The 25,338-nt window shown below is 37.1% G+C and overlaps 1 protein-coding gene across 7 annotated transcripts in view; it reads right to left on the bottom strand.

Moving 5' to 3' along the window:
- PPP2R5C (protein phosphatase 2 regulatory subunit B'gamma) overlaps positions 1-25,338 on the bottom strand; it is an 89,903-nt gene that overhangs the window by 24,255 nt on the left and 40,310 nt on the right. For 6 of the 7 annotated variants that reach the window (XM_067294976.1, XM_067294978.1, XM_067294977.1 and 3 more), the window contains one exon: positions 9,595-9,794. The exons of the other annotated variant lie outside the window; for it this stretch is intronic. In XM_067294976.1, the coding sequence (XP_067151077.1) occupies positions 9,595-9,794 (200 nt within the window). The remainder of the gene's footprint in view (positions 1-9,594; positions 9,795-25,338) is intronic. 7 annotated transcript variants of the gene reach the window in all.

The following is a 25,338-nucleotide window of genomic DNA, read 5'->3' as shown; positions in this document are numbered from 1 at the left end:
TTTCAAATACATGCAAAAATACAGGCTACATACTCCAGGCAATTTGAACAAAAATAAGCTATATTCATTTTTCTTTAAAGATTTTTAACTTGGAGAACACTTTACCATGCAGTACTCTCTAAAGCACAAACTTACTGACAGGATGTATTTTATAAAAATATTCCTCTGATTTTTTATGTATAATATTATAATATAAATATATTATTTATATATATAAAATATAAACATACACAAATATACATGCATACACACGCTTTGAAAGTCCATGTGAATATATAAAAAATTTATACATATACACTTTACAAGGTCTTGCAACAATCTTCAGAAGTGGAAGCCAGAACCAGACATGAAAAAATAAGTATTAGCTGCAACTGCTCTTCACAGTAAAGTATTATTGGTGTTTCATTTCACACTGTGGGTACAAAAATGCAGAAACACTTCAAACCCAAGTTCCTCCCTCGCCCTCTCTGCGGTACTTCGAAGGCACTCTTCAGCCTTGCCCATCCGCCTAATACCAGGAAGGTGGGGGGCCTGGGGGAGAGAAGTGCACATGCTAATCTTTAATCTTTCCCTTCATCTCAGCTCTCAAACTTTTCAATAACCTGTAGCATCCTCATGGAAGGGGAGCAGACTACAGGGATGAATTGCTTTTCAAGATATTTATATATACACAGGTAAATGATATCTGTGCTACTGAGTGCTTGTCCAGACACATACTCATACTGTGTGTGAATCCAAGTAGTAAAACCCCTTTAACTTGAAGAGTGCAGGTAAAGATGGGTGCGTTGAAGATGTGTGTGTGTGTGTGGGGGGGGGGTGGTCAAAATAACATAATTCGTGACATTTAAGGAGACACTGCATTTCTCAAGGACAGAAACATTCCAGAAGGAAGACAGTATGCTGACTGGGCTCCTGAAGACTGCATTAATTATTATAGGTACTGCCAATGTAAGGATTTTATAACAAATTCTGATACAGTCAGTTATCTAGTGAAATAGCCTGTGCTGAAATAGTAATTTTCTTCAACTTTTTGGCCATAGAGACAGAATACCTCTCTAAAGGACCCTGCTGTAGGTAAAACTTCTTCATCACTGGATGCATGTAGCTTGAACATTTTTTATTATACATACATTTTATCTATCTATATACACACACACCACATATAATTACAACTATATCAATAACATATAATCACAAAGGCAAAGTAAAGCTGATTTGTTGGCTGAGACAAAAAACTTGCATGATTTTTGGGATAAGTTTAGCACACATCTTCACGAGTAACCTTATCTAAAAAGTTTTAGTGCAGAGATTTAAAGTCTGCAGTACTTGAAATCCTCCAGCTGAAATGACAGCTAGCACAGGCAGCTAGCTTCCCTGGGAAGACACGGAAGAACAGCTAGCTGCTGATGGTTCTTCTCACATCCCCAAGAAGATGATGATTAAAATCTTACTGATTAACTGGAGGAAACTGGTTTCTGAGCATGCCAGTGAGAAAACCTGAAAAAACCCTGTATCTGTATAGATGAAAAAGCTATGCCTTCTAATTTCTCAGTTCCACTTGTAATTCAGAGTATGAACTAGGGCAGACCTTGGGAGGAAACAACCACAAATGCTTCAGTCTCTCAGCAAACTGAACACGTTGCAGAAATGATGACAAGATTGTCAAAATAATATATAGCAGGGTACTATCCTAACCCTTCATAATGATTCAATATATCAGGCCACATAAAGAAATTCTCTTCAAGTCTGTTCCTACTTGCAAAACTGAAGTGTGTTCTGCTTGCAAATACACAGACTAGTCATTTTGGGCTTTATAAAAGCACTAGGATTTTTGTAAGTACATTTAAGTAGACACCTGCTCACAATGAGACTATGGGGGCTACACTGAATGGAAGGGAAGACATCATCATACATAAAACCGATTTATCAAATCCACTTTGCAGCTAGCTGCATGGGACTTCAGTGCAAGACACACTTATACTTCCTTCTAAATATGTATTATAGGTACTGGAGAGAAATGTCCTACACACTGTTATTGATATTCAATGTCTGTATTGAAGGTGTCTTTCTGGAAGTATTTGGGGGGAATTTGAGAATATATTTCCTAAGTCTGGCCAAGTAAGAGACTACTAAAGAACAGAGACTAATTTCCCAGGAAAGAAATTCTTTGCCTAAGGCTGCATCTCCAGGAGCAGCAGAGCACCTTACAAAGCCTTTTCAAGAAGAACAATACATGGCTCAGCAAACATGCCAACACAGGGCATTTCGAGGACCAGTTAGGGGAAGGGAGGAAAACAACAACAACAACAACAAAAACCCGACAACCGACCCCCCCCAACCCCCAACCTCTCCCCCTCCCCCCCCCACAGAATCGCTGAGGTTGGAAGGGACCTCTGGAGATCATCTAGTCCAACCCCCCTGCTCAAGCAGGGTCACCTAGAGCACATTGCACAGGATTGCATCCAGGCGCGTTTTGAATATCTCCAGAGAAGGAGACTCCACCACCTCTCGGGGCAACCTGTTTCAGTGCTCTGTCACCCTCACAGTGAAAAAGTTTTTCCTCATGTTCAGATGGAACTGTCTGTGTTTCAGTTTGTGCCCGTTGCCTCGTGTCCTGTCCCTGGGCACCACTGAAAAGAGTCTGGTCCCATCCTCTCGACACCCTCCCTTCAGATACTTGTACACGTTGATAAGATCTCCTCTCAGCCTTCTCTTCTCCAAGCTAAACAGGCCCAGCTCTCTCAGCCTTTCCTCATAAGAGAGATGCTCCAGTCCCCTAATCATCTTTGTAGCCCTTCGCTGGACTTGCTGCAGTAGTGCCACATCCCTCTTGTACTGGGGAGCCCAGAACTGGACGCAGTACTCCAGATGTGGCCTCACCAGGGCTGAGCAGAGGGGGAGAATCACCTCCCTCGACCTGCTGGCAACACTCTTCCTGATGCACCCCACGATACCATTGGCCTTCTTGGCCACAAGGGCACATTGCTGCCTCATGCTTAACTTGGTGTCCACCAGCACTCCCAGGTCCTTCTCCGCAGAGCTGCTTTCCAGCAGGTCAACCCCCAACCTGTACTGCTGCATGGGGTTATTCCTCCCCAGGTGCAGGACCCTGCACTTGCCTTTGTTGAACTTCATGAGGTTCCTCTCCGCCCACCTCTCCAGCCTGTCCAAGTCTCTTTGAATGGCAGCACAGCCCTCTGGTGTATCAGCCACTCCTCCCAGTTTTGTATCCTCAGCAAACTTGCTGAGGGTGCACTCTTTCCCTTCATCCAGGTCATTGATGAAGTTGAACAAGACTGGACCCAGTACTGACCCCTGGGGGACACCGCTAGCTACAGGCCTCCAACTAGACTCCACACCACTGATCACAACTCTCTGAGCTCTGCCATTCAGCCAGTTCTCAATCCACCTCACTGTCCACTCATCTAGTCCGCACTTCCTGAGCTTGTCTATGAGGATGCTATGGGAGACAGTGTCAAAAGCCTTGCTGAAGTCTAGGTAGACAACATCCACTGCTCTCCCCTCATCTACCCAGCCAGTCATTCCATCATAGAAGGCTATCAGATTGGTTAGGCATGATTTCCCCTTGGTGAAGCCATGCTGACTACTCCTGATCACCTTCTTGTCCTCCACATGCGTGGAGATGGCTTCCAGGATGAGCTGCTCCATCACCTTTCCAGGGATGCAGGTGAGGCTGACTGGCCTGTAGTTCCCTGGGTCCTCCTTCTTGCCCTTTTTGAAGACTGGGGTGACATTGGCTTTCTTCCAGTCCTCAGGCACCTCTCCTGTTCTCCATGACCTTTCAAAGATGATGGAGAGTGGCTTAGCAATAATGTCCGCCAGCTCCCTCAGCACACATGAGAGAGTGTGCACACACTCCTTTGGAACTGGCACTGAACATCTGATTCCAGGATGCAAAAGAACATTTTATTTTCTTCACAAACTGAAATGTTCCTACAGTTTGAACAAGTATATAACATAGTTCAATTTAAGAAAAAAAATTTTTTTCCACAAATTTGAGTTTGAAGTCTGGTTACTTTTAATATAGCTATTCAGATCAGCAAGGTCTACTCCAACATCACACTTAAAATCTATTCTTTATGCCATAATGCCGGTTTTCATTGTTTCTAAGTTGTATTGCAAACAATCATACACATACATATTTTTGTTGCTTTTCTCACAATGGTTTTTTGTTTGTTTGTTTCTAAAAACAGTGTCACAGCTTTCTTGGTGATCACCTAAGATGACCCTAAAGCTCTGAAGGATGAAGGTGCAACAGTTGGACAGGTATTATTTAGCAGAGGAAGCCATTCCACCCAGCTTTGGTGGACACTGGGAAGAGCAACCGAATGACATGTCCCTCTTCACATTCTGCTCTCTTATCTTTAACACAGCATAAAAATCAAGCTGTAAGTTACCTATGAACTGGCACAGCTAAGGAGCATATGTGCATTTCTGACATCCCACATCTGGCAGTTAGGCAGAGCAGACAGTGGGAGGCAGTATCAAACTGCACCAGCTAAAATCACAAGAATTAGTGCATCACATTTCCAAGAAGGTAAAGTCATCCTGATGCTCCTTTCTGCTTCAGGATATTCTTTCAAGAATTGAGATGTAGATCTGATACAGACTAAGACTGGCATATCAAAGTAATGATTTTTTTCAGAGAATTAGAAGTAAAGCTAAAACATCCTTATATTCGCCTTTTAAAATTGTGGACATTAAGCAACAAACACCCTCTAGCCTTTCTTAAAAAAAGCCAACAACAAAAAACCCCAACAACTTCTAAGTAAGGAGAAAATTTACAATAATCAATGGTCTTCCAAGAAAACAAATTCAGAAAGCTATACTTGGAATTCCCACTTGCTGAGGTGGTTAAGCAAATGGCAGAGTAATAAGCCTTTTCTGAATGAGAAAGGCTCAGTCTCCAGCTATAAAGAAAGAGAAAAATGTGCTGCAAAGTGCAATGTTTTATATCTTTTTTGGGGGGGAGTAGGGAGGGATATCAAGTAAAAAGAGTTAAACCCACAAAACATAGAACAACTTGTTCCATGAGCAGTGGAACCAATTTCTTCTTGACTTTGTGGTTTATATCCTTGGCCAGCAGGACAGGAAACTGCTCAACTCAAGCTGCAGCATCTCTCAGTGAGGGCACAAATCGAAACTCTCATCTATCAAGACACCAAAATTTTTTTACTGAACCTGGACCAATGTTCCTGAAGTCTCTCTGTGAACCATTAGCTCTAATGTACTTGGCTCCAAAGGATGCAACTTAGGAGGATGGGAGAACAAAAAAGAAAAGCAAACAACCTGAATTTTCACAGCTTCACAGATATGTTTTATATGTAGTTATGCACCCTGTTTTTCTGGTGGCCCATTCTGCATAACAGGGGAGAACATTTTCAAGCGAGTATCACAGCGATGATATTATACCCATTTTCTCCTCCCTTCTGCTGAGCAGCCTGAATGCTGACATGAACAGCTCTGAATGACAGCTTTAAAACCTGAAAGTCTGCACCTTCCATATTCACACGAGTAAAGACACCCTGACAGAAAAATAAAACCACAAGGTATACACTTTTACTCACAGTATTGCCTTTTACTCCATACTGAAGATCAGTGTAAAAAAAACAACAACAACAACCCCCCCAAAAAGACAAAAGAACAAAAAAACCCACCCCAAAACAAAAAATCCCAACAGACCTCCCCCCACATATAACCAAGTATGTAATTTCATTTTCACAATGCAGCAAAAACTGCTTTAGCTGCTGAAATTTCCTAGTTAAAATTAGATCAGTTCCTATAGATTTTAAAAAGGACCTCTCCAGTGAAATTAACTATATATTAGCCATTTAAAAAGTAATATTAGTCTATGTGCTTCATGAAAATATTATTAATTTACAATCCACAAATACTTCGTCATCATTGGTATTTCTGCAGCTCTCAGAATAATTGCCTTAATTAAGCCTTATTCTTACAAATGCTTGATCTCCTTGTCTCTTATAACGCTACAACTCTAGATCTTCTCCAAATCCGGGACTTCCCTAGCCTCCTCTCGGCTCCCTCTGTTATCAGCTCACTGGTTAGCTGGACATATCGGTTTTCATACCAGTGTTCATTTTGATAATCCGTGTTAAAATGGATACAGTCTGTATGTCATCCATACTTTCCTGAGACAGAAAGTAGCATTAATTTGGGTCTGTATTCTATATAACTGTTAATTCTCACAGCAGTTCTAGGAACGTGACATCCTCAACTTCTACGTTTCTGACAAATCACTTTGCAACAGAACAAACTCAAAGCAATGTTTTCTTCAAAAGCCAAGCTAAAAAAATCCTTTTGCTAAAGGAGAATCTGTAACAGATGCTTTTGATCATAAATATTAAATTCATCATTTACTTTTATAAGATCTAGATATTTGTCTAAATATCTTCTGGTTTTGGAGGAAGGTAAGTTCCCACTTTGTAGATAATCCATACTTACTATATGCGAGCAATCAAACATGTAACACAAGTGCTCAATAAAAATATTTCCCTTCACATCTTTGCTTACAGGCATATAGAGTATTTAAAGGACACGTCACCTGGCTCTTTGAGGAATGAAGGAAAGTCGCTCTTACATCCATACTGAAGAATAATATTTAAGCCATTTTAGGAACCTTTTTCTTGCATTTTTTATACAGGAAACTTAAGATTTATATTAAATAAGTAACTGAACTAAACTGCCAGGTAAGTATATAGCCTAAGGACAAGATCTTACTATAAATTAATCCAGGATACTTAAAGCAAGAATAGACTGGGGCAGGGGGATAAATGGACATGACATGACCACTAGAATTATAAACAAAGAATCAGAGGATAAATAGATGTTTCTCTTCTATCAGAGCAAAAGAAAAACTGAAGATATTAAAAAGGAAAAAACATTTTTAATGCAGATTATAACTTGTGAAATTCACTGCCCAAAGTGTTTGGCCTAAATAATATATTAACAAATTCAAACAATAATTAGACATTATATAGATAAGTAACCTCCAAATTGTGAAGCTGTACAGAATGGCATAATGAAGTCCTAATTTCTAAGCCAACTATCACCTCAGAGAAAGACAGAAAAAAAAGCAACAACAACAACAAAAGACTTCATATTTTACAGCAACCTCTACACTGACCACCGACAAGACTAGGATGCTGAACTAGATGGATTACTACTCCGAGGTGAGTCCTAGTATATACAGAGATCCATTTCTTACAGCTCCAAATCCATATATGACTTTAGTATCTTACATTCTAAAAACACTTTATAATGTCCAAAACCAAAAAAAACAATGCTAAGCAAATTTTAAATGGCTGCTTGGACTCCATTACAGTTAGCATTTTGAATGTCCTCAAAGAAAAGCCATTGCAACTGTTCTGCAAAGAACTCTAGAACTTGGTCAAGCTATCAAAGGTTTGTCCCCAAGCTTTCCAAACCAAGACAACCCCTGCCAAATCTGAGTACTTCTTGATCAATGCACTCATACTCTTGCTGGAAAAAGTACTCCTTATTAATATAGTTTAATAGGAGTAGCAGCACACTACTTACCAACATCTCTTGAAAGAGTCTTAAAGCACACAAAAAACATTAGATTTATTTTTCCTTAAAATCCACACATAATCAACTCAAATCTGCCACCTCATTCTCCACAGAGCTTAGCAAAAGTACACCTCAGCCTAAACGTACATGCCTGAAAGAGGTTTGTGATATCTCCACAGAAGGAGGGCAGGTGTTTCAGAATAGGTGATTGAAAGAAAAGTGTTCCATAACAGCAGCCTAAGAAAATGCTATCAGAATTTAACATCAAAATACGAATCCAGGTGCCTTCACTGACAGTGTCTATCATAGTGCTGTACAAGTCTCATGCCAGGGAATCCCAGGCCATTTAGAATCTTACACAATGAAAATATTTTAAATTCACTGAAAGATAATTGTCAAATGGAAAGGCAAATTGTCAAGATGTTGTGTGTTCCCAGTAAGAAACTGGTGATTAAGATGACAGCCAAATTCTGCACTAAGATGTATTAAAGTGACAGAAGTTCAGACTACATTATCACTGGTTGTGTATCTGAAAGTGAAGGAAGTACATAATCTCCAGGACAAATGTGGCCATAGCTGTTTGATGTAAGAAAATAACACAGGCACATAACACACAAATTATGAACTTATGGGCAGTTAAAACTTCACACACAGAGCAAACGCTAATGTCAGACACTGAACCCCTCATCATGAGCTCAATTTTATCTAAATTAAATCTCACCAAGTTTATTCTCTTTCATACCTTTCTCAGACAGCGTCAGATATTCCAAAAGGAGTAACCATATAGCAAAAAACCCAAAAGACATAAATAACCTATCAACGTGTGGAAAAAGCCATGATCCCTTGTCTCCTCATTAACTGTCCTTTTTTTTGGAACGTTTGACATATATGGTTATATGCACTCCTGTAGAAGTTCTCACAAAAATAAGTTCTGCATCAGTAAACATTTAGGGGTCTGCCGTAGGCAACAAGCAATCTTCAGTATAAGTGAAGAGGCTATATTCAAGCCATACCATAAGTCCTTAGAATCTTTTCTGAAGAAGCTTTAAAGTCTCTATGATTTGAAGCAGGACCTTAACATTTGGCTGAGTTCATTTTTATGTTAAAGATGTGCTGTTTTCTTAGTCCCTTGAAAATTCACCCCAAGCTATAAAGTCTTGGGAAAAAATGTCATGTCACACATGCTCAAGAGGTTTTTGTGGGCTTAATAGTTAACAACTTCAAAAGATGCTCTCTCTTCTCAGTGTTTTCCATCCAACAACAAGGACTGAGGTCCCAGCTCAACTGCTATTCTGGGCAGCTGGTGTGCAGTCACCACCACACTGAGAGCAGACTCTCTTCTAGTTTCAGAGCCTCTTCCTCCTGAGTAGACTTAAGTGGATTTAGCATGACAGACAAAATAAACTGTGCCAAGGTGGCCAAAATTTGGATAGTGATCTGGGAGAAATGACACAGGTCTAAATAGTTTACATAGCTTGTTCCAATAGAATCCTCATTTTTCAGCCTGTGTACTACGTAAGGTCTGAATCTCTATTCCAGCTCCAAATACAGAGTTAAATCAATCACTCATGGGTACTGAATGTGATCATATAAGTTTAAGTATCAAGCTTGTAATGTGATCTTAATTCTAATCTTCTTAAAATGTTTTTCAAATTCTCAGTTCTGCAGTTCAAACGTTCTTTTAACAACTGTGTATGCAACTTCTCTCCCAATTTTATATACGCCTGTTCCAAAAATGATTTTTGAAAAGAAAGTGTTTACAAGATTTCATTTTACCAACTTAAACCATTATTCTGCTGCATATAGGCATAACAATTTACATTTTACAAAGAAGAGGAATTGACACTGGCAACTGGATTAAAACGTGTTATTACCTTTTTCTTTTTTTTTTGGCAAATGTGCAAATGTATTGAAATCTTAAAAAAAAAAAAAAGATTGACTAAAACTTAAGATAAATTAATACAGCTAAAGAAGCAATTGTGAATTAAAAAAATTTCAAAATGCTCCAGTTGTTAAATCACTTACCATATGTACTACTTCTGGGTAAATAGGTTCTGTAATCACATTGCGATTGTGTGTGATATATTCTACCATTTCACTTAAAGCTGCTCGTTTTACTTCCTTCCACTTTAGGTCACTTAGTGGATCAGAAACAAAGTCAAAAAGAACACAACATTGTCGCAACTTCTGGATAAAAAGCTTTTCTTGATCAGCAGGAGGAACATCTGAAAAGTGAAAATAATTGGTTATAAATGATATTGTAACGGACTTTACTCTTGTCCCCATTTTTATTTCCCCAGACACTGAAGTAACAGCAGTGAAGACTGCAAGAAAACATTCCAAATCTTCAAACAACTTTCAGGAATCCAGTGGTCCAGAGTCTGAGCCCCGCTAAAACACGCTGTATACAACAGGGTGAATTAACAGTACTGCAACAGTGATGTGTACTTGTCTTTCCTAGAAAGAGTTACTACATGGAAAGAAAAACAAACAAACAAAACCTCCCAAACCCCATATATTTGAATGACCGTCTATCAAGGAATTCCTAAAAGAGCTCATGTTGTGTGCAAAACATATACTACGTCAGCAGAAAGACTCTTCTAACTAGCAGAGATAAATGGGTGAATCTTCAGTTTCTTTGGCAGATTTAACCAGCCCCGCTTTTCTTCAGGAGCTACCACCTCACAAATTCCTCCCTCCCCACCTCTTTTCTTTTTTTAAGCAAGTGTTACTTGCTTAAATCACATCCAGGCAAAATCCAGTAATCACATCCAGGCAAAAGTGAATCCACAAGTTTTCAAAAAACTTCATTAACACCAGAAATATTTTAAAAAGTGAGAGAAGGTAGGCTAAGGATCTTCAAATATTTGGTGAATTTGTAAGAATAAGGACTATTCTGAATGTCTGCTTTGCATGTGCAAGAGTTAGACTTAACATTATCAATCTTTTTAACCTAAGCTTCTGTTAATTCTGTAGTTGTGGCCAGGGCTGCAAGATTAAACAACACTGGTTCCCTAGAAAAGACCACACTTGATTACCGACTACAGATCATGAACTGAAATACACACTCGGAAGTAACATTTTCAGTTCTCACCAAGGCAAGTACAAGATATGAAAAAGGGTTAACAGTAAATTTAAAAAACCCAGTAAATACCTAGTTTGATATTTACTCATTATTTAATCATCATTCAGCTGGTAAGAAAATACATTAATTAAATAGAAAGACTTATGTTTCTGCCCCTTTATCTTCCTTTTAAATGTCCCAGTCCCTGTTAAAGATCTTAACTTTTTTTTCTGAGGCATCTTTGACTGATCCATGATGCCAGCCTCTATTTATTTTGAACATTTCTGAACAGGTCTGCTGGTGCTTTGCCAAACTGCTCCTCAAGGTTCGAGCACCTCTTACCAAGTGTGTGCAAATCAGCTTAACCAATTTCTCTCTTCTGTGATACCTGTTAAAAATATTTAACAGGCTTCAGATACCCCAAGACCAGTGTCCCTGGTCTTCAACAAAGTGTCCCAAGACAGTAGTGTTAATTCTTTTGGAAATGCTTTATAATTCACCATCTGTATCATCGTTTTATCAATTTATACTTAACCCCCTGAGACAAAGGAGGCTTTCCTCCATGGAGGCAAAGGAGGGAGTCTTGAGGCAGTGCTTTGTGCACGGATATTTGTAGTGTTTGACAAGGATACCTAGTTTCTCTGAAGAGTTTAAGTTGATGCCTCCCTATTCTTGCTTCCTCTGCTTCATGCCTTAATCCTCCCTCGTGATCCTGAGCAATTAAATATTTAGTGCTTGCATGTAAAGTGAAATTAGATTGCATGGTTCAAACATGATACAGAGAACTGATAAGCACATAGCTAGCACTACTTTTACCATGAGCATTTTCTAAAATATTGAACCTTCAGAAAATTAAGTATATAATCAACATGTAATCAAACAATTATAATCTGAAATGAAAGGGTTTAAGGTAAGCCTAAATCTCTTTGGAGTCCATGTATGGGCATAGGAGTTTAGTTTAAGATTACTGTTAAGAAAAAAATAATACTGGACAATTGTTTATAAATATTCATATAAAAGGTATTAAATTGTCAACTTATTTAATGGCTACCACTGAAACAGTTATAAAACAAAATTCATGCTTTTAAATTCTACAGTGCTTTAGCTTTGATGACACAAAATTCTGTATATGCTTTTTAAAATTTGCTCAGGTAATCCCATGAGCAGTATTAATGAGTATTAATGCACACAAAATTACATAGTATTATATACCACAAAGGTATTCTGGATCAGGACCTTAACTTTCAATACTTTGGGTTGTACTTGCTGCATAGGACACTGTAGGAAGTGGCCAGATGTAAACAAAGCAGTATCATACTTTACCAGCAGCAAAAATTTATGCCCAATTAAAATGGCCACAAAACCAGAAAGTAAAGTTTAAGACAAGAGGAGTGAATACAGCACAAAGAGGCTGCATAAATTAGTGCTGTAATAACACACTTCATGTTTTTGCATAATGACTTCTTTATTATTAGATATGAACTGCAAGGGCATTAATAGCATGTTAGAAACAAAGCAAGACTAGTTTCTAAATACTTCTACAGTTTGCTTCCACTTCTTCCAGCAGATAGCTTTTCTTTTTCCTTAGAGTACCATAAAATGCTAAAACTTTCTTAAATGCAAGCAGCAAGAGCTATTATCAGTACAATATATTTCAAATAGTACTACTGAGTACATATACATATAACCTCATACATACACATTCACACGCAGCCTAATAAATTGAATGTTTTGACAGATTTCAACAGTCTAGTTGAGTAGTTAATACAGTGAGTAGTTCTCCTTTAAGTGACCGACAAACTTAAGATAGCAAAAGCTGGATTTCTTTTTTTTTCCTCCCCAAAGGAAGTTGCTTTCAGAAGTATTTTTGCTATAATAAACCTGGACTATGTAATTGGTCTAAAATGGCTAGCAAATAGACTAAAAACAAATGAAAAAACACCACCAAAAAAATCCCCAACCACACACACAGAGCTATGCACACTGAATTGCTCCAAAGACTAATTCCGGGAGAAACTATGAAGTAAGAGACCTCAAGAAGAACAAAACACACAGCCAGGACACAGGAAAGAAACCATAACCAGTTCCAGACCTCATCAGCGCCTCTCGGACACCAGGGAGAGTAAAGAGCTCTATAACTAGAAAGAAGGTGCTAAATGACAGGCATCCTTACCCAGAGCAACAACTGCCAAGCAAATACAACAAAACTCCAGTATCATGAACAATTTCAAAGTACTTTAAGCCACACAAACATAAATTTTGTATCTAAATATACAAACATTGTCTATTTTTATTTAAACATTACTAATAATTTGTCCTGGAAAGGTTATTTAACTGAGCAGTCTGCATACTGAAAGCCAGATATATTTATGGCCTGTATTTAAAAGCTCTTGTATGCACAAAGTGGTTAAAATGGTTACTTTTTTCCAATTAACTGTAAAACAGAGTGGTTCAGCCCGAAGCATAACACCACAATTTCACATAGGGATATTGTGCTCTGAGTGTACACTACAAAATCCAAAGCCTGAATAGAGACTGTAATCATACACATAATGGGCATATACTTATTACAGTAATTTACAATACACTAACCTGAAAAGAGAGGAAGCATTAAATTACTACTAACCTTTGAAGTCAGACTGACAACTAAGAGGGTCAGGAAACACTCTCACAATGCAAGCCTGACCATTTAATTTGAATTGGCTGAAATTTTTAAGTACATCAGACCTTGTGCATATTCTGTACTATGCAGTGTAGAGACATGTTCTTTCTGCAGATTGAGAAACTCATGTATTTTTGAAGAACTTTTTTTTTTTTTTCTTATGAACGTTCATCAATAGCTTTCAAGTGTCCAGCCCTCCAACCTTTTGTAATACTCGTTTAGAGGTTGCTATCAAATCAAGATCATCTCTACTTTTAAGGCTTGAAAGCAAATTTTGCATGGTAGAAGATAGATAAAGTGGCTAAGAAGTTGACTTGATTAGATTATAAATATTTTTGTGCAGAGAACTTATGCATACCTGCAAAATAATTCTGAGATGCTCCAAGGAGTCATTTATCCTTAGCCATACACTGGGGACTATCTATCTGCCTACGTTCTTTCAGTTACTGTATGGCGACTGTTTCTTCTACAGCACCTTCTATTTCACTTAATTGATAACCACTGACTTCTGGTTGCTTAACCACCACATTTAAACAGAGTGGCATTAAGTAAAACTTTGTAACTGGGAACTCTGGTTCTCAACCATTTCTCAACAATTGAGAAGGCAGTGGTTATTCAAAAGCTACTCCTTACCTTTACTCTGAGACTGACATTTGGAGTTATTCACTGAGCAATATTTCAAGAAATTCCATTTGCTAGCCACTGTTTATATTATGTATTATTCAATACTTACAGAACTTGTTTCTAAACAGTAGCACTACTATCATCTTGAGACTGTCTATTCAATTCCACACACCTATCCTTATCAGTAAGGATATTTTAACAACAGTACTATTTCTGGTCTTCCTCTGGAATAGAAACAGTTTTTCAAAAATCAAAAAGTTCATCAGTCTCATGTTTGGATCAAATTTCTAGCAATTCCTAACACAGGTTTACATAGACAAATACTGTAATGACGGACTTTGTGCCTAAACCTGCATTATTTATCCTATTGTCTTTCTTGTGAAATAATTTCTAATACACTAGATAATACTTACCTATTTTTGATACTTTATGATTGCAAGGTAAGCCTCTGGGCTTGAGGGATCAGTGCTTTTTCTTGCTGAGAGGTATTTCAAAGTTTCCCCTCCTTCCAAGCCCAGGAGAACTGTGTTCAATAACCAAACAGAAACAACCTACAGAGATAGGTGCTCTACCCCTTCTATTTCAAGGTATTTATTCAGAAGTAACAATTCAGTTTAAGATACTTAACACCAACTTAACACTGTGTCACTGCCAGAGAGACTTGCTTATCCCACCCCTCAAAACGCAGCACCTTCAGCTGGTATTCCAGTTTGAAAAAAACAGAGAAAGTCTAGGTACCCAGTGGACAGGACAGTTATGTAGTGTCTAAATGTAACACAGAAAATTGGTTGTGAAAGCTTAAATTTAACAGCCACGTTTTTATGCAAACAAATTCTCTGGAAGCCTCAGGTATGTCTTCAGCACCTCTTGCTGTGCAGTGAAGGTAAGTTAACTCAACTGCAAAGTGCCTGTGCACAGAGATAGCAGATCCTCTCCTTGCCTCCCCGCCAGTGCGTGACATCATTCCACACACCAGAGCTACAGACTGACTGTATTGACTGCCATGACTTTCTGGAAACCATTGTTTTAAGTCACCTGGTATAAAGACGATTAGAAATGGAAAATGAAGCACAGAAATGAAACTAAATATTTAAGTTTAGGTTTTAAGCACCTGAGCGTAAGTGCAGTATGTGTATGATACATGAATATTTTTGCAGTATAAGACTGCAGAGCACTTACTGTTCTCTGGGTAATGTTTTTCGTGTTCTTTCAAATAATAGTAATAAAATATACATGTTTAGGTTTGTATTTTAACTGTGTCATCACTGGGTGTCCATGATTGACCTGTCTGTCTTCTTCACAGAAGCCCATTCTTGTATGACAGCGGTGCGGTTTAACTGTTGGTGAATGGAGGAAGTGGGTGGCCCAGAGCAGCTGTTTTCTGGTACCAGTTCTAGCTGAAGTAAGGTTAGAAGTTCCTCCTGTCCTGACAGGAAGAACAGCTGATACAACTTTGACCACAAAACCCTTACAACACAATATGCGGCCAGTAAAATGAACTACATTACATCATTTTAAAAGCAGAAAACAAGAGCCTAGATTAATAATTTGCAGAAAATGCAGACAAAAGATAAAATTCTTTTCGGTTGTGCAAGCACTTTCTTGCTTCTCTATAAAGGCTCAACTGAGGCCTCAGTTTCACCCAGCTGACAGCTCCCATTTTGTCAGCAGAAAAACAGCTCTTCTATATAAAACTGTCTGATATTAATGGTTACCGATTAGACTGTATACACACAAAAGACCCCTCATTTTAAACGGGCAACTATTTTTTTTTTAAATGAACACACACACGCACATATATGCATGTACACACATATATAAAAAATAAAAATACACAGACCATTACATTGAGTGCTAAAACAAGGTCATAGAAAGAAGACTAGCTAGAAACACTTATTAAAAATAACTGCTTCCTTAGGACACTGGTGCAGAACAAAAATCCTAATGTGTAAGGTGACTCCTGCTTGTAAACATAGGATAAATCTTCTGAAATGCACTTGCAAGTCTACTGAAGATAGGGTTTAATGGTATGAAACAACATCAGCTACCTGGAAACTAGGGTGTTACTCAGAGCATACCATCAAGTTTACTGGTAACTGCTGGTCTAAAGCAAGTCTTATTCAAATCAGCTACCCCTTGGGAAAAAAAAAAATTAACAGCATGGACGCTTGAGTGAAGCTTTGTAGTTTGCACTGTATAGTTGTACTTCAACAAGAGGAGTCCAGTATCTTCTAGGCAATCTGTTTTTTCTGATGTTTCAGTTTAGTGCCATGGCAGCATTTTCTTCAAAGAATAAGCAGGGTTCAAAATCTTTACTAAAGAAAATCAGAATTGTTAGACAGGAAGGTAGAGGGACTGCAGAACATGGGAGAAACAGACACGAACCTGACCAAACATGGTGTTAGCAGCATTAGCATTTTCTTTTCCTTCAGAATTAGTGATCTAATGCTTAAAAAGAAACCAACATAAGACGGTAAATGAAAACTGGAAAAAAGGTTACAAGAACTTGTCTAACAGTTGACAAAATTCTATTTAAAATATTTAGCTTATTTCCGAACAGTTAGGTTACTATCCTAGTCCAAAGTAAGGGATGCCTTTTTTTGTTTATAGAACTTAATTTCTATTGAATTTCTATTATTTGGGCTCTAACACTGAGAGATTCATTACAGTTTTCATTGATTTTATTCAGTAAATTTTACTGAAATCATGACAATAACAATTAACATTACTTAGTAAGAGACAAAACTCTCCCAGATAGCAGTATTTTAACCTAATGCATAGTATTGGAAATAAGGGAGGAAAAAAAGATCTTCCAATTCATGCATGGAGAAGTTTAATTAATGCTATTACTTACTGCAGGACTTAATTTTAGTATTAAAATGTATTGCATATTGTACATAAAAATAAATAAGGAATACAAGAAACTACTATAACTAGCAACACTGGCAACGGGAGTAAGCCTTTCCTGTAAATAACTCAAAGCAAGCAACATATTGTGATGTGTATACATTGAATTGGAAAATACATAAAATATCCTGATGCTGAATATAACAATCAATATCATTGTTTTGTTTGGAACATTACTGATCCAGTAGAAGCATTTCTTCCAAAAAAGAAACAGTTAAAAATTAAAAAAGGCTACAATGATCAAAACAATGGGAACACTCATGGAAAAACATGGACTGCTTACCATGGACACAAGAGAATATGATTTATTTTTAAAAGAAAAAAAAAGGCATAGAAAAGGAGCAAACTTCTTTATCTCACTACTAGAGATAAAGGGATGCACACGTAAGTGATGTAACGTGATGTACAAGAATTTAGGCTTATTCGAAAAGAACTGAGTCATTGATACAGTACCTCATTCTTGCAAGTTGAAGGTCCCTCTCTAATTACCATATATTATACTTGTGTACACTCCTACTGAGAGATTCTCAACATCTTTCTTTGAAACATTAATCACACTTGCTGTCAAAAACAGGGCACTGAATTTTATATGGACTTTCAGCCTGATCTAGAACAAGAAAGCCCATGATCCTCAAGGAACCCTTATCGATAGTTAAAAATACTTCACAGGTATTTAGAGCTTTTGCAACAATTATAATAAAATGCTTAATATTTCAAACAAGTAATATCACAGTAATATCAAGCCCAGTTAGAAGGTGAACTGAGAACGGCAGACAGACACACAAGGCAATGCCCATTACCCAGGCTCAAGTAATACTTATACAGTAGACCGAACTTGAACCTTCAAAGCACGACCCTCTTCTATATCAACTGTCTTCATGCAACATCATGACTCTCAGTAGCAGCGTAGGTGTTCAGGATAGGGAGAAATGAGAATTAGCTGTAATTACTAGCTATGCCCACTCCACTGCCTCAAGGAACTGAGCTGCTTTCAGAAATCTCTTTCAGCTGTTCTCTAGATAACACACACTAACTGGAAGTAAGAGCTTCTTCTCATTTCCCTGTCTTTGGAGAAACTGCGCTGCCACTGACTGCTGCTGCTTCACATTCAGTAACACACCTGCACGAGACTGGCACCCAAAACACGAGAAATACTTCCCTAGACCACAACAGAAGATAAAGCTTATAAACAGTGCTTGAAATTGCATGTATGTGGCACGTTTTCTACCTAAAATTCAAAAGCAAACTGAATTTTAATATATTTTCAAGTAGTTCCATTTTTGGGGCATTCAGGTACTCTACTGGTTTTATTAAAATAAGTTATATCTCTAGAAAACAAAGTCCTGGCTAGTAGTAGCAAATGTTCAGCTATATTTTTTTCAATAAAGAAACAGCACTGACATCACTCCTAGGCTGGCCTGCAGTCTGGATCTAAACACAATTTCATCTAAGATAAAGTTATTTCACCTACAATAGCTTGTGCATGAGACTAGCTTTAATCATAATACGGAGAAATGGAGGGAGGTGGGAGCAAGATGTTGAAATCTGTTAAGTAGAAAGGTATGCAATGTTTTAAATTTGGGGTTTCTGCTTGAAGAAATCTCAGCTAAAATTTTTATTCATCCAAAAGAGAGCCTTTTCATTGGATTAAGAGACTTTTAAAGCAAAATACTTTCAGTGTTAACGGAACAAAAATACATCAAGGGCTGTTAGAATCAAATGAGTTTTCATCAGGCCAATTTAACAACAGCAAACAAACAAAAAAAAACAAAAAAAACCCACCACACCCAGCTTAGAGAAGTCAGAAAGGAAGGAGAGGCACTTGTCTGTCAGTCCTAGAGCAGAATTAAAAACAGGTGCTTCACCACACTAATCCACCATGAAATTTAGAGTCTTCAGGGAATCCTGCATCTAAGTTCCTGCTTTACACAGAGTTTTACCAGAAATCAACTATTTTTGTAAAAGCCATGTGGAATGAAAAAAAACCCCTTGAGAATAGCATTTAAAAAAAAATCTAAAAGAAATAAAGATATTTACTAGATTAAGAGATGCGTAAGAAGAGGGAGAGAATAGCAAAAGTGATAACTGCATAAATACTTGAAAGGTAATGGGCTGTAAAGAAGAAAACAGGAATGCTTATACTGGAAATGACAAGTGAAACAAGCGGAAATGGGCTTGAGCTAATGAAATAAAAATTCCACTTGAAAATTAGGGAAAAAATGACAGCAGGATAATCAAATAGACAATTAAAAAAAAAGACCCAAATACTGTTTTAATAAGGGAATAGAGAAACCAAACAGATAAAGACCTCACAATAGAGTTTTTTGGCATACATACAATTAATATGACAGCAAAACCCACTGTTTTCAAACACCTGAAGCACTGACAAGAAGTGTAGGGGTTAAAAAAACCCAAACCCTTATTTCCTAGCTATTGCTGTGTGCTTCAAAGGATGCACATAAATCTTGTATCCATTTTCAACAGCACAATAATCTTAAGTTTTATATAAACTGAATGTATAAAAATAAACCTTAAGTTTTACATCCACTTACCATTATGCATCATATTCAAATGGATTTGAAAACTTTAAAGTTATTTAAAAAATACATAATAGTCTCTCCGAAAAAATGGAAGTCAAGGATATCAGTGAGACTAGACTTAAGCTACAATACAGAACATCATAATGCAGCATTCTCAGTAAGCTGAGTATAGCATATGGGTTTATAATATACACATTAGATAGTAAATATTTAACATTAGTTGCACATATTAGGTGATAAATAGGTATGGTGTAAATTACAAAAAGATTTATATGAACTAAATACTAGAAAACCATGTCTAGTACTAAAACTCTGCCAGTTTTAACACTAGCTGATACTTCCTTCAGCTAAATCATGTCTAAGAACCTGCTATAAAGCAGAAATACAATTTCCTGCAACACGCCCAACTCCATATACCAACCTGTAACTCTAGACAGATACCACTCAAATTCTGAGTAATTTGCCAAACAATATTACTTCTGTCACACATATATGATAAATATAATCCAACGCATAGCCAACCATCAAAATAGAAAATAATTTGGTTACTTTCTAAGAGCATATTAGGTTGGTTCCTCTTCTCTTGACCTCTTGTTAAACTAAATCCTATGGTATGTTTTCTATTGGATGTTTTTGAATGACAAAATATATGACTTTAATGATAAGACTTAGAATAACAACAGATATCTCAAGATTTCATTGAAGAATGCTGCGTCATGTCTTGGCTTAGAAAGAGATGATGTACTAGATTAGAAAGCATGAAGAAAAGCCATTCATAGTTTTCTACAGTCAAGCTAAAGTATATCAGCATCCTAATGCAACCTAAGCAAAATACACAGCCTCCCATGCAAGAAGTCTCAACTAAGTTGTACTGTGAGTACAACTATATGCACTTTCCACTTTGTTTGAAGCTAACACTTATTTTTAAAGTAATCCCACACTTCCATAACCTTTCCTTGATGACACCACTAATTAGCTTTCTACATTCTTCATTCTTTTGGAAATCAGGCATCGGAGGGGGAATAGTAGTTTGTAAATCTTTGCGAAAAGTATATTCGAAGGCAGGCCTTCGACAGGAAAGGTAACTCTTGGCTGAGACGCAAACTGAGGTCCTGAACAACTACAGGCAGCCCAAATCACCATACAGCAGTCAAAATTTTGGCACTCATTACAAGATATGTAAAAGTATTGCCAAATACTGCCAGGACATTTTTGTTGCTTTCCTTACAGTAATTTCTTAATAATATCTAATAGACAGCAAGTTCTGCTCTTTTCTTGCATATTCCTCATGAATTCTGCCTTCAAGTTCAGTACACAGGCTGCTGGCCTAAGCAACACTTCCCTTGTTCCATATGCTTGTGAAATTTGGGAACCCTGTGGCATGCAACATACCAAAAAGAAATGGTCAATGTTTTGGGAAGAAGAAAAATAATCATAGAGCTGGGTCAGTACCTTGCTTAGCAGCCAGTGCTGCTAAGCATGTCAAATGCTAACGATAATTACTAAAAGTATCCTGCTGGGAAACAGAATCACATTTCAGCAAGGAAAGTTTTGGCTTGACCATAGTAGAAAGCCAACTGTGCACATTTCAAAATGTACCAAAATATGCACTTTCAACATAAACATATTTTAAGAAGATTAAACATGTAATACACCTGCACATTTTTTCAGGAATAAAGTGCTTACAAATTTTCCATTTAACAACCCTTATGAAAAATCCTTATCGCACAATCCAACATTATTTTCTTCATATCACATTTATCTCAAAACATGCTTCCCTCAAACAGATATCTCTAGTCTCTAGCCAAACCAGCCTTCAGTCTCAAAAGGGAATTCTAGTAAGAACAAAAATGGGGTTTGTTTGCAACAGTGTCCCTAACAATATTGCTTAAGCTGCCAAAAAAGTTGACAAAAGCTGATAATTTGCACCAAATTTCTACCACTCTCACACAGCAGAAAAGAGTGGATATAGTTTCACTATATAATAAATACAAATCGGGCCATCTAACAAATTTGTAAATTTACAAAAGCTCAAACAAGTAACTCGGCCATATTAGCTATGTATCCAAGAGACCTGCCCAGAAACCCTGAACATGTTTTTAAGTATCTCATCTTTCTCCCAGATTTCCCAAAATATAAATTATGATTATCTTTAGTGATGATTTTCTTTTTAAACTGAAGAGATTATTGAGTGATAAAAACAGTGTGTTTTATTTCCTTCTATTTAAAATAAGCTTTAGCATTCTTTTATCGATTAAGCTACAGTAATGAATGCTGAGCTTCCAAAAAAGGGGGAAGGAGAAGAGTGAGGCAATGAAATATTTGATCGAAACTTTCTTTAGAGGGCATGTATTTACTCTGATTCAAAGCTCAGTAAGACCTTAATTTCCTACTGGAACAGGAAAAAAAACAATCAAAACAAAACAAGTTTTTATAGCATGCAAATAACTGAACAGACAGTCCTCCAAAAACTGTGTGCATCAGTTTTTGGAGTTTAAGATACTTTATGTAGTAGATTAGACCTAAAGAAGCAAAAGAAAATGGGGAGTAGGTTGGAAGAAAGATCCTGGCATTAAAGCTCTACTTCATTTGGAAAATATTTTCAAAGAAAAGCTTACTGTACCTCAAAGACTAGATAAGACACTGTTTCCTTATTCTATTTACAGGAAGTCAAGCTTTGATCAATTCTAATGAAGTTTTCTTTCTTTGAAGTGTCAGTGACATTGTTATGCTTTCATTTTAAATATGAAAGCAATGCAAGAATTGGGTTCTAGAGGTTGTGTAGAGATATGCAGTTGGTAGCCTAATCCAAAAATACAAATTAAAAACCCTCTACAAAACTACTCAAAATGAAAAGTAGTAGACTGCTACAACAACTAGAAAAGTCCCCAACAAATCATTTTTGCTTAGTTTTTACATCTATTAGGTTTCATATATCATCTTTTCTTCATGCAATTTGTAAAGAAAATATTTACTTCATAAAGTTCAGGTAATTATCAGTAACAAAAGCAATTTATAATCTCTGGCACCATGAAAACTGAAGCCTGGCATAAAACTTACTTTCCACCCTTACCGATAACCACGGTGAGCCAAAAAAGCACCCAAATGTAACTGCACTTGACATAAACTGTTAATTGGTGAAGTGTAGCAGAAATTGCGTTGCATGATTTGTATGTGCATAACACGGAATTGATTAGAAGCGGCGTGGATTTGGTTTTGAAATACCAAGCACTGGGAACACAGTTTAACCTGGCTTCAGCACCGGAGACAAGCGTGCAGACACAAGCCGAGCACTGGCTCCGCCATGCTGACAAGGGCACTTGCACTGCTGCAGGCCGTTTATTTAGCTCGGCGTAAAGGTCAGAAGGCATCAGCTACTGCCACCAGAGGACTGTCTTGCCTGCGCGTGATATAAACTCTTGTCTCTGCAAAATATTGCTCGAGCACGCTTCATCTACATGGTTTAAAATACAATTTCAGTAGCTATCTGATAGCCCGTGGAGAGAATTAGCTGACTTTATAGCAGTTGAAATTAATTATTAAAAACTTTGAACACAAGTGGGAATAAAAATTCTCAGAAACAGATTGTCCTGAAATTTAATCTTAAAATGTATTTCATAGCAGCAATTGCAAAACAGAAGATTTCTGATGTAAAAATTGAGAAGAAGATGAATTTACGCTTATATAATTTTGCTTCCTTTGAAGGGTGCACGGATTACAAAATGACTCAGTAAATTTAACTTTAAAAATTGCAGATTATTTTGGAATTTTTTTAAACCTAACTGAAGTCTAAGTTGAACAAGAAGTCGCCTTCCAAAGACTTTTTTTACAGTCACAACCTTAAAAATTTTTAAGGAAGTGTGAACACTTAACATCCTTACTGTTTCCAGCAACTGAGCTTATACACAGACACTTGACATGAACAAAAGATCTACACAAAGGAAAAAAAGTGAAGTACAAGGAATGACAGCGCAGAATACCCTGATACATGGAATACATGAAATAACAAGGTAAAATACATCCTTTGATGCAAAGGGATGCACACTAAGTGAAGAGTTATGCATGTCACCATGTTGAAACCAGCAGATGAGATAACTAATCCTCCTTTAGGTCTGCGCTGGGTCAAGTATTAAATAAAGACGCTCCCCACCAGCAGCCCTCAAATACGGTTGTTTCAGTCAGGAACTGGTGACTGAGTAAAAAAATATCAATCTACGTCTGGCTATGTACCTTCTCTGGATGTTTAAACATCTTCTAAAATGTCACCAAATCCATCACAAGAGGCAATGAAACAGCTAGGTCATTTATACTAAACACATTTATCAGTCCTTTGATAATTGAGATAATTATCTAAGAGTAACTGATGAAACTGTTTCAAGTACACATTTCACAACCCTATCAGATATGAGAGGACTAGATTAATTAAGAACAGAATTGCTACTTGCTCTCGAGGAGGAGGATCTTGTTTCTCTCCCCTTTTGAGGCAACACTTTTAGAAGGGAACACTAGATGGGTTTCAAAGGTAACAATTCAGCATACAACTGGTTAAGCAATGCTAAAGAGCAGCACTGACTGGTAACTTGCTGTGAGGAGATAGGAAACCCGTGAAGAAAAAGGAAGCCTATGAATCCAGGAGTCAGGCTGAACATTACCTGAGCCTGGAGTGGCTCAGCGAGAAGGCACAGGTATGAGCCCAAACAAGTAGCCGGTTCTTACACTTTCAGATTATCAGACAGTAATTGGTTCACATGGGAGAAAAGGAAAGAGCAAGCATTTTTATCTTAACTCAGCTGAGGTTTATCCACTTGATTCCATGATCCAAAATAAACAATGGCAACTATGACCCACAAACGGGACAGAAAACACGTGCTGGCCATGGAAAACCTTCTTAGTTGCATTAGCAGAGGTGAAGAAAGTTCTGAAGGTCTTTTGCAAAAGACTATTTCCACAGAACTATGAACAAACCTAGAATTTTTAGAAGTAGTCATTGATTTACATTTTAAGTCAGTTGAATTAGAGGAGAATTAGCAAGGTTCGTTACCCTGATGGAAGCACCTCTGAAGAAAAGAATCAACATGTCCGCTTCCCATACCTTTCTTCCCAGGAAGATTTTACTCAATTCCAACAATAATACCAAAAAATCATTGTAACTTAAATTTCAACTTAAGTGTTTACTAAATTTAAATTTATTGAAGGATTAAAGAAAAGGAATTAAATTTCAAATAAATGCACATGTTCAAACCCATGAAGTTCATCATCTTTAAGAATACCTACTTAAGTGGAAAATACAAGATGTGCATGCAAACATTTTCTTTCTTAGCTATATCAGAAATACATGAAAATTAACAGAAGATGCTTGATATAGCATTAAAATTTCCATCAAGATAAGAGGTCCAAGCTCTTACCTTGGAATGGAAATCCACAATATCATATGTCCAATTAGCTATTTCAAAAATATAAACAAAGCATTGCCTGAATTTTTCAGTGCTGTAACATGTCATGAGGTTCACCATCTCTTCCAAAAGCAGAGAGGATTAAGTTTTAGAATAGACACATTTTCTCCTCTGAGCCGTTTTATATTTTGCACACTAAAACTCTGAATCAATGGACTGAAAAACATTTGCAATTTACCCCTTTGAGATACCTACAATCTAGCTTAAATTTCCTTTCTGAATGTTGATAAACCTGGGATACAACTTAAGAATTATTCTTGAAAAATAACAATTATGCAGAAATACCTCTACTGCATCATGTGCCAACATAATATGCAAAAGAAAGCATTTCATAGCAAACCCACATAAATGCTTGTTTAAAATCTAAGAACAGCAGAGTTAAGAAATTACTGAAATTTCAAAATATCACAGTAGCCCTAACTTCACCTCACAAAGTTATGGCACAAAGACTATAATTATACAGGAAATACAGTGAGAATAAAATAGATTCACTTTCCATTACAGTCTACACTAACAGCA

Source organism: Apteryx mantelli, chromosome 4 (genome assembly GCF_036417845.1).
Source record: "Apteryx mantelli isolate bAptMan1 chromosome 4, bAptMan1.hap1, whole genome shotgun sequence".
Taxonomy (NCBI): Eukaryota; Metazoa; Chordata; class Aves; order Apterygiformes; family Apterygidae; genus Apteryx; species Apteryx mantelli.
This window is presented reverse-complemented; position numbering and strand designations above follow the sequence as displayed.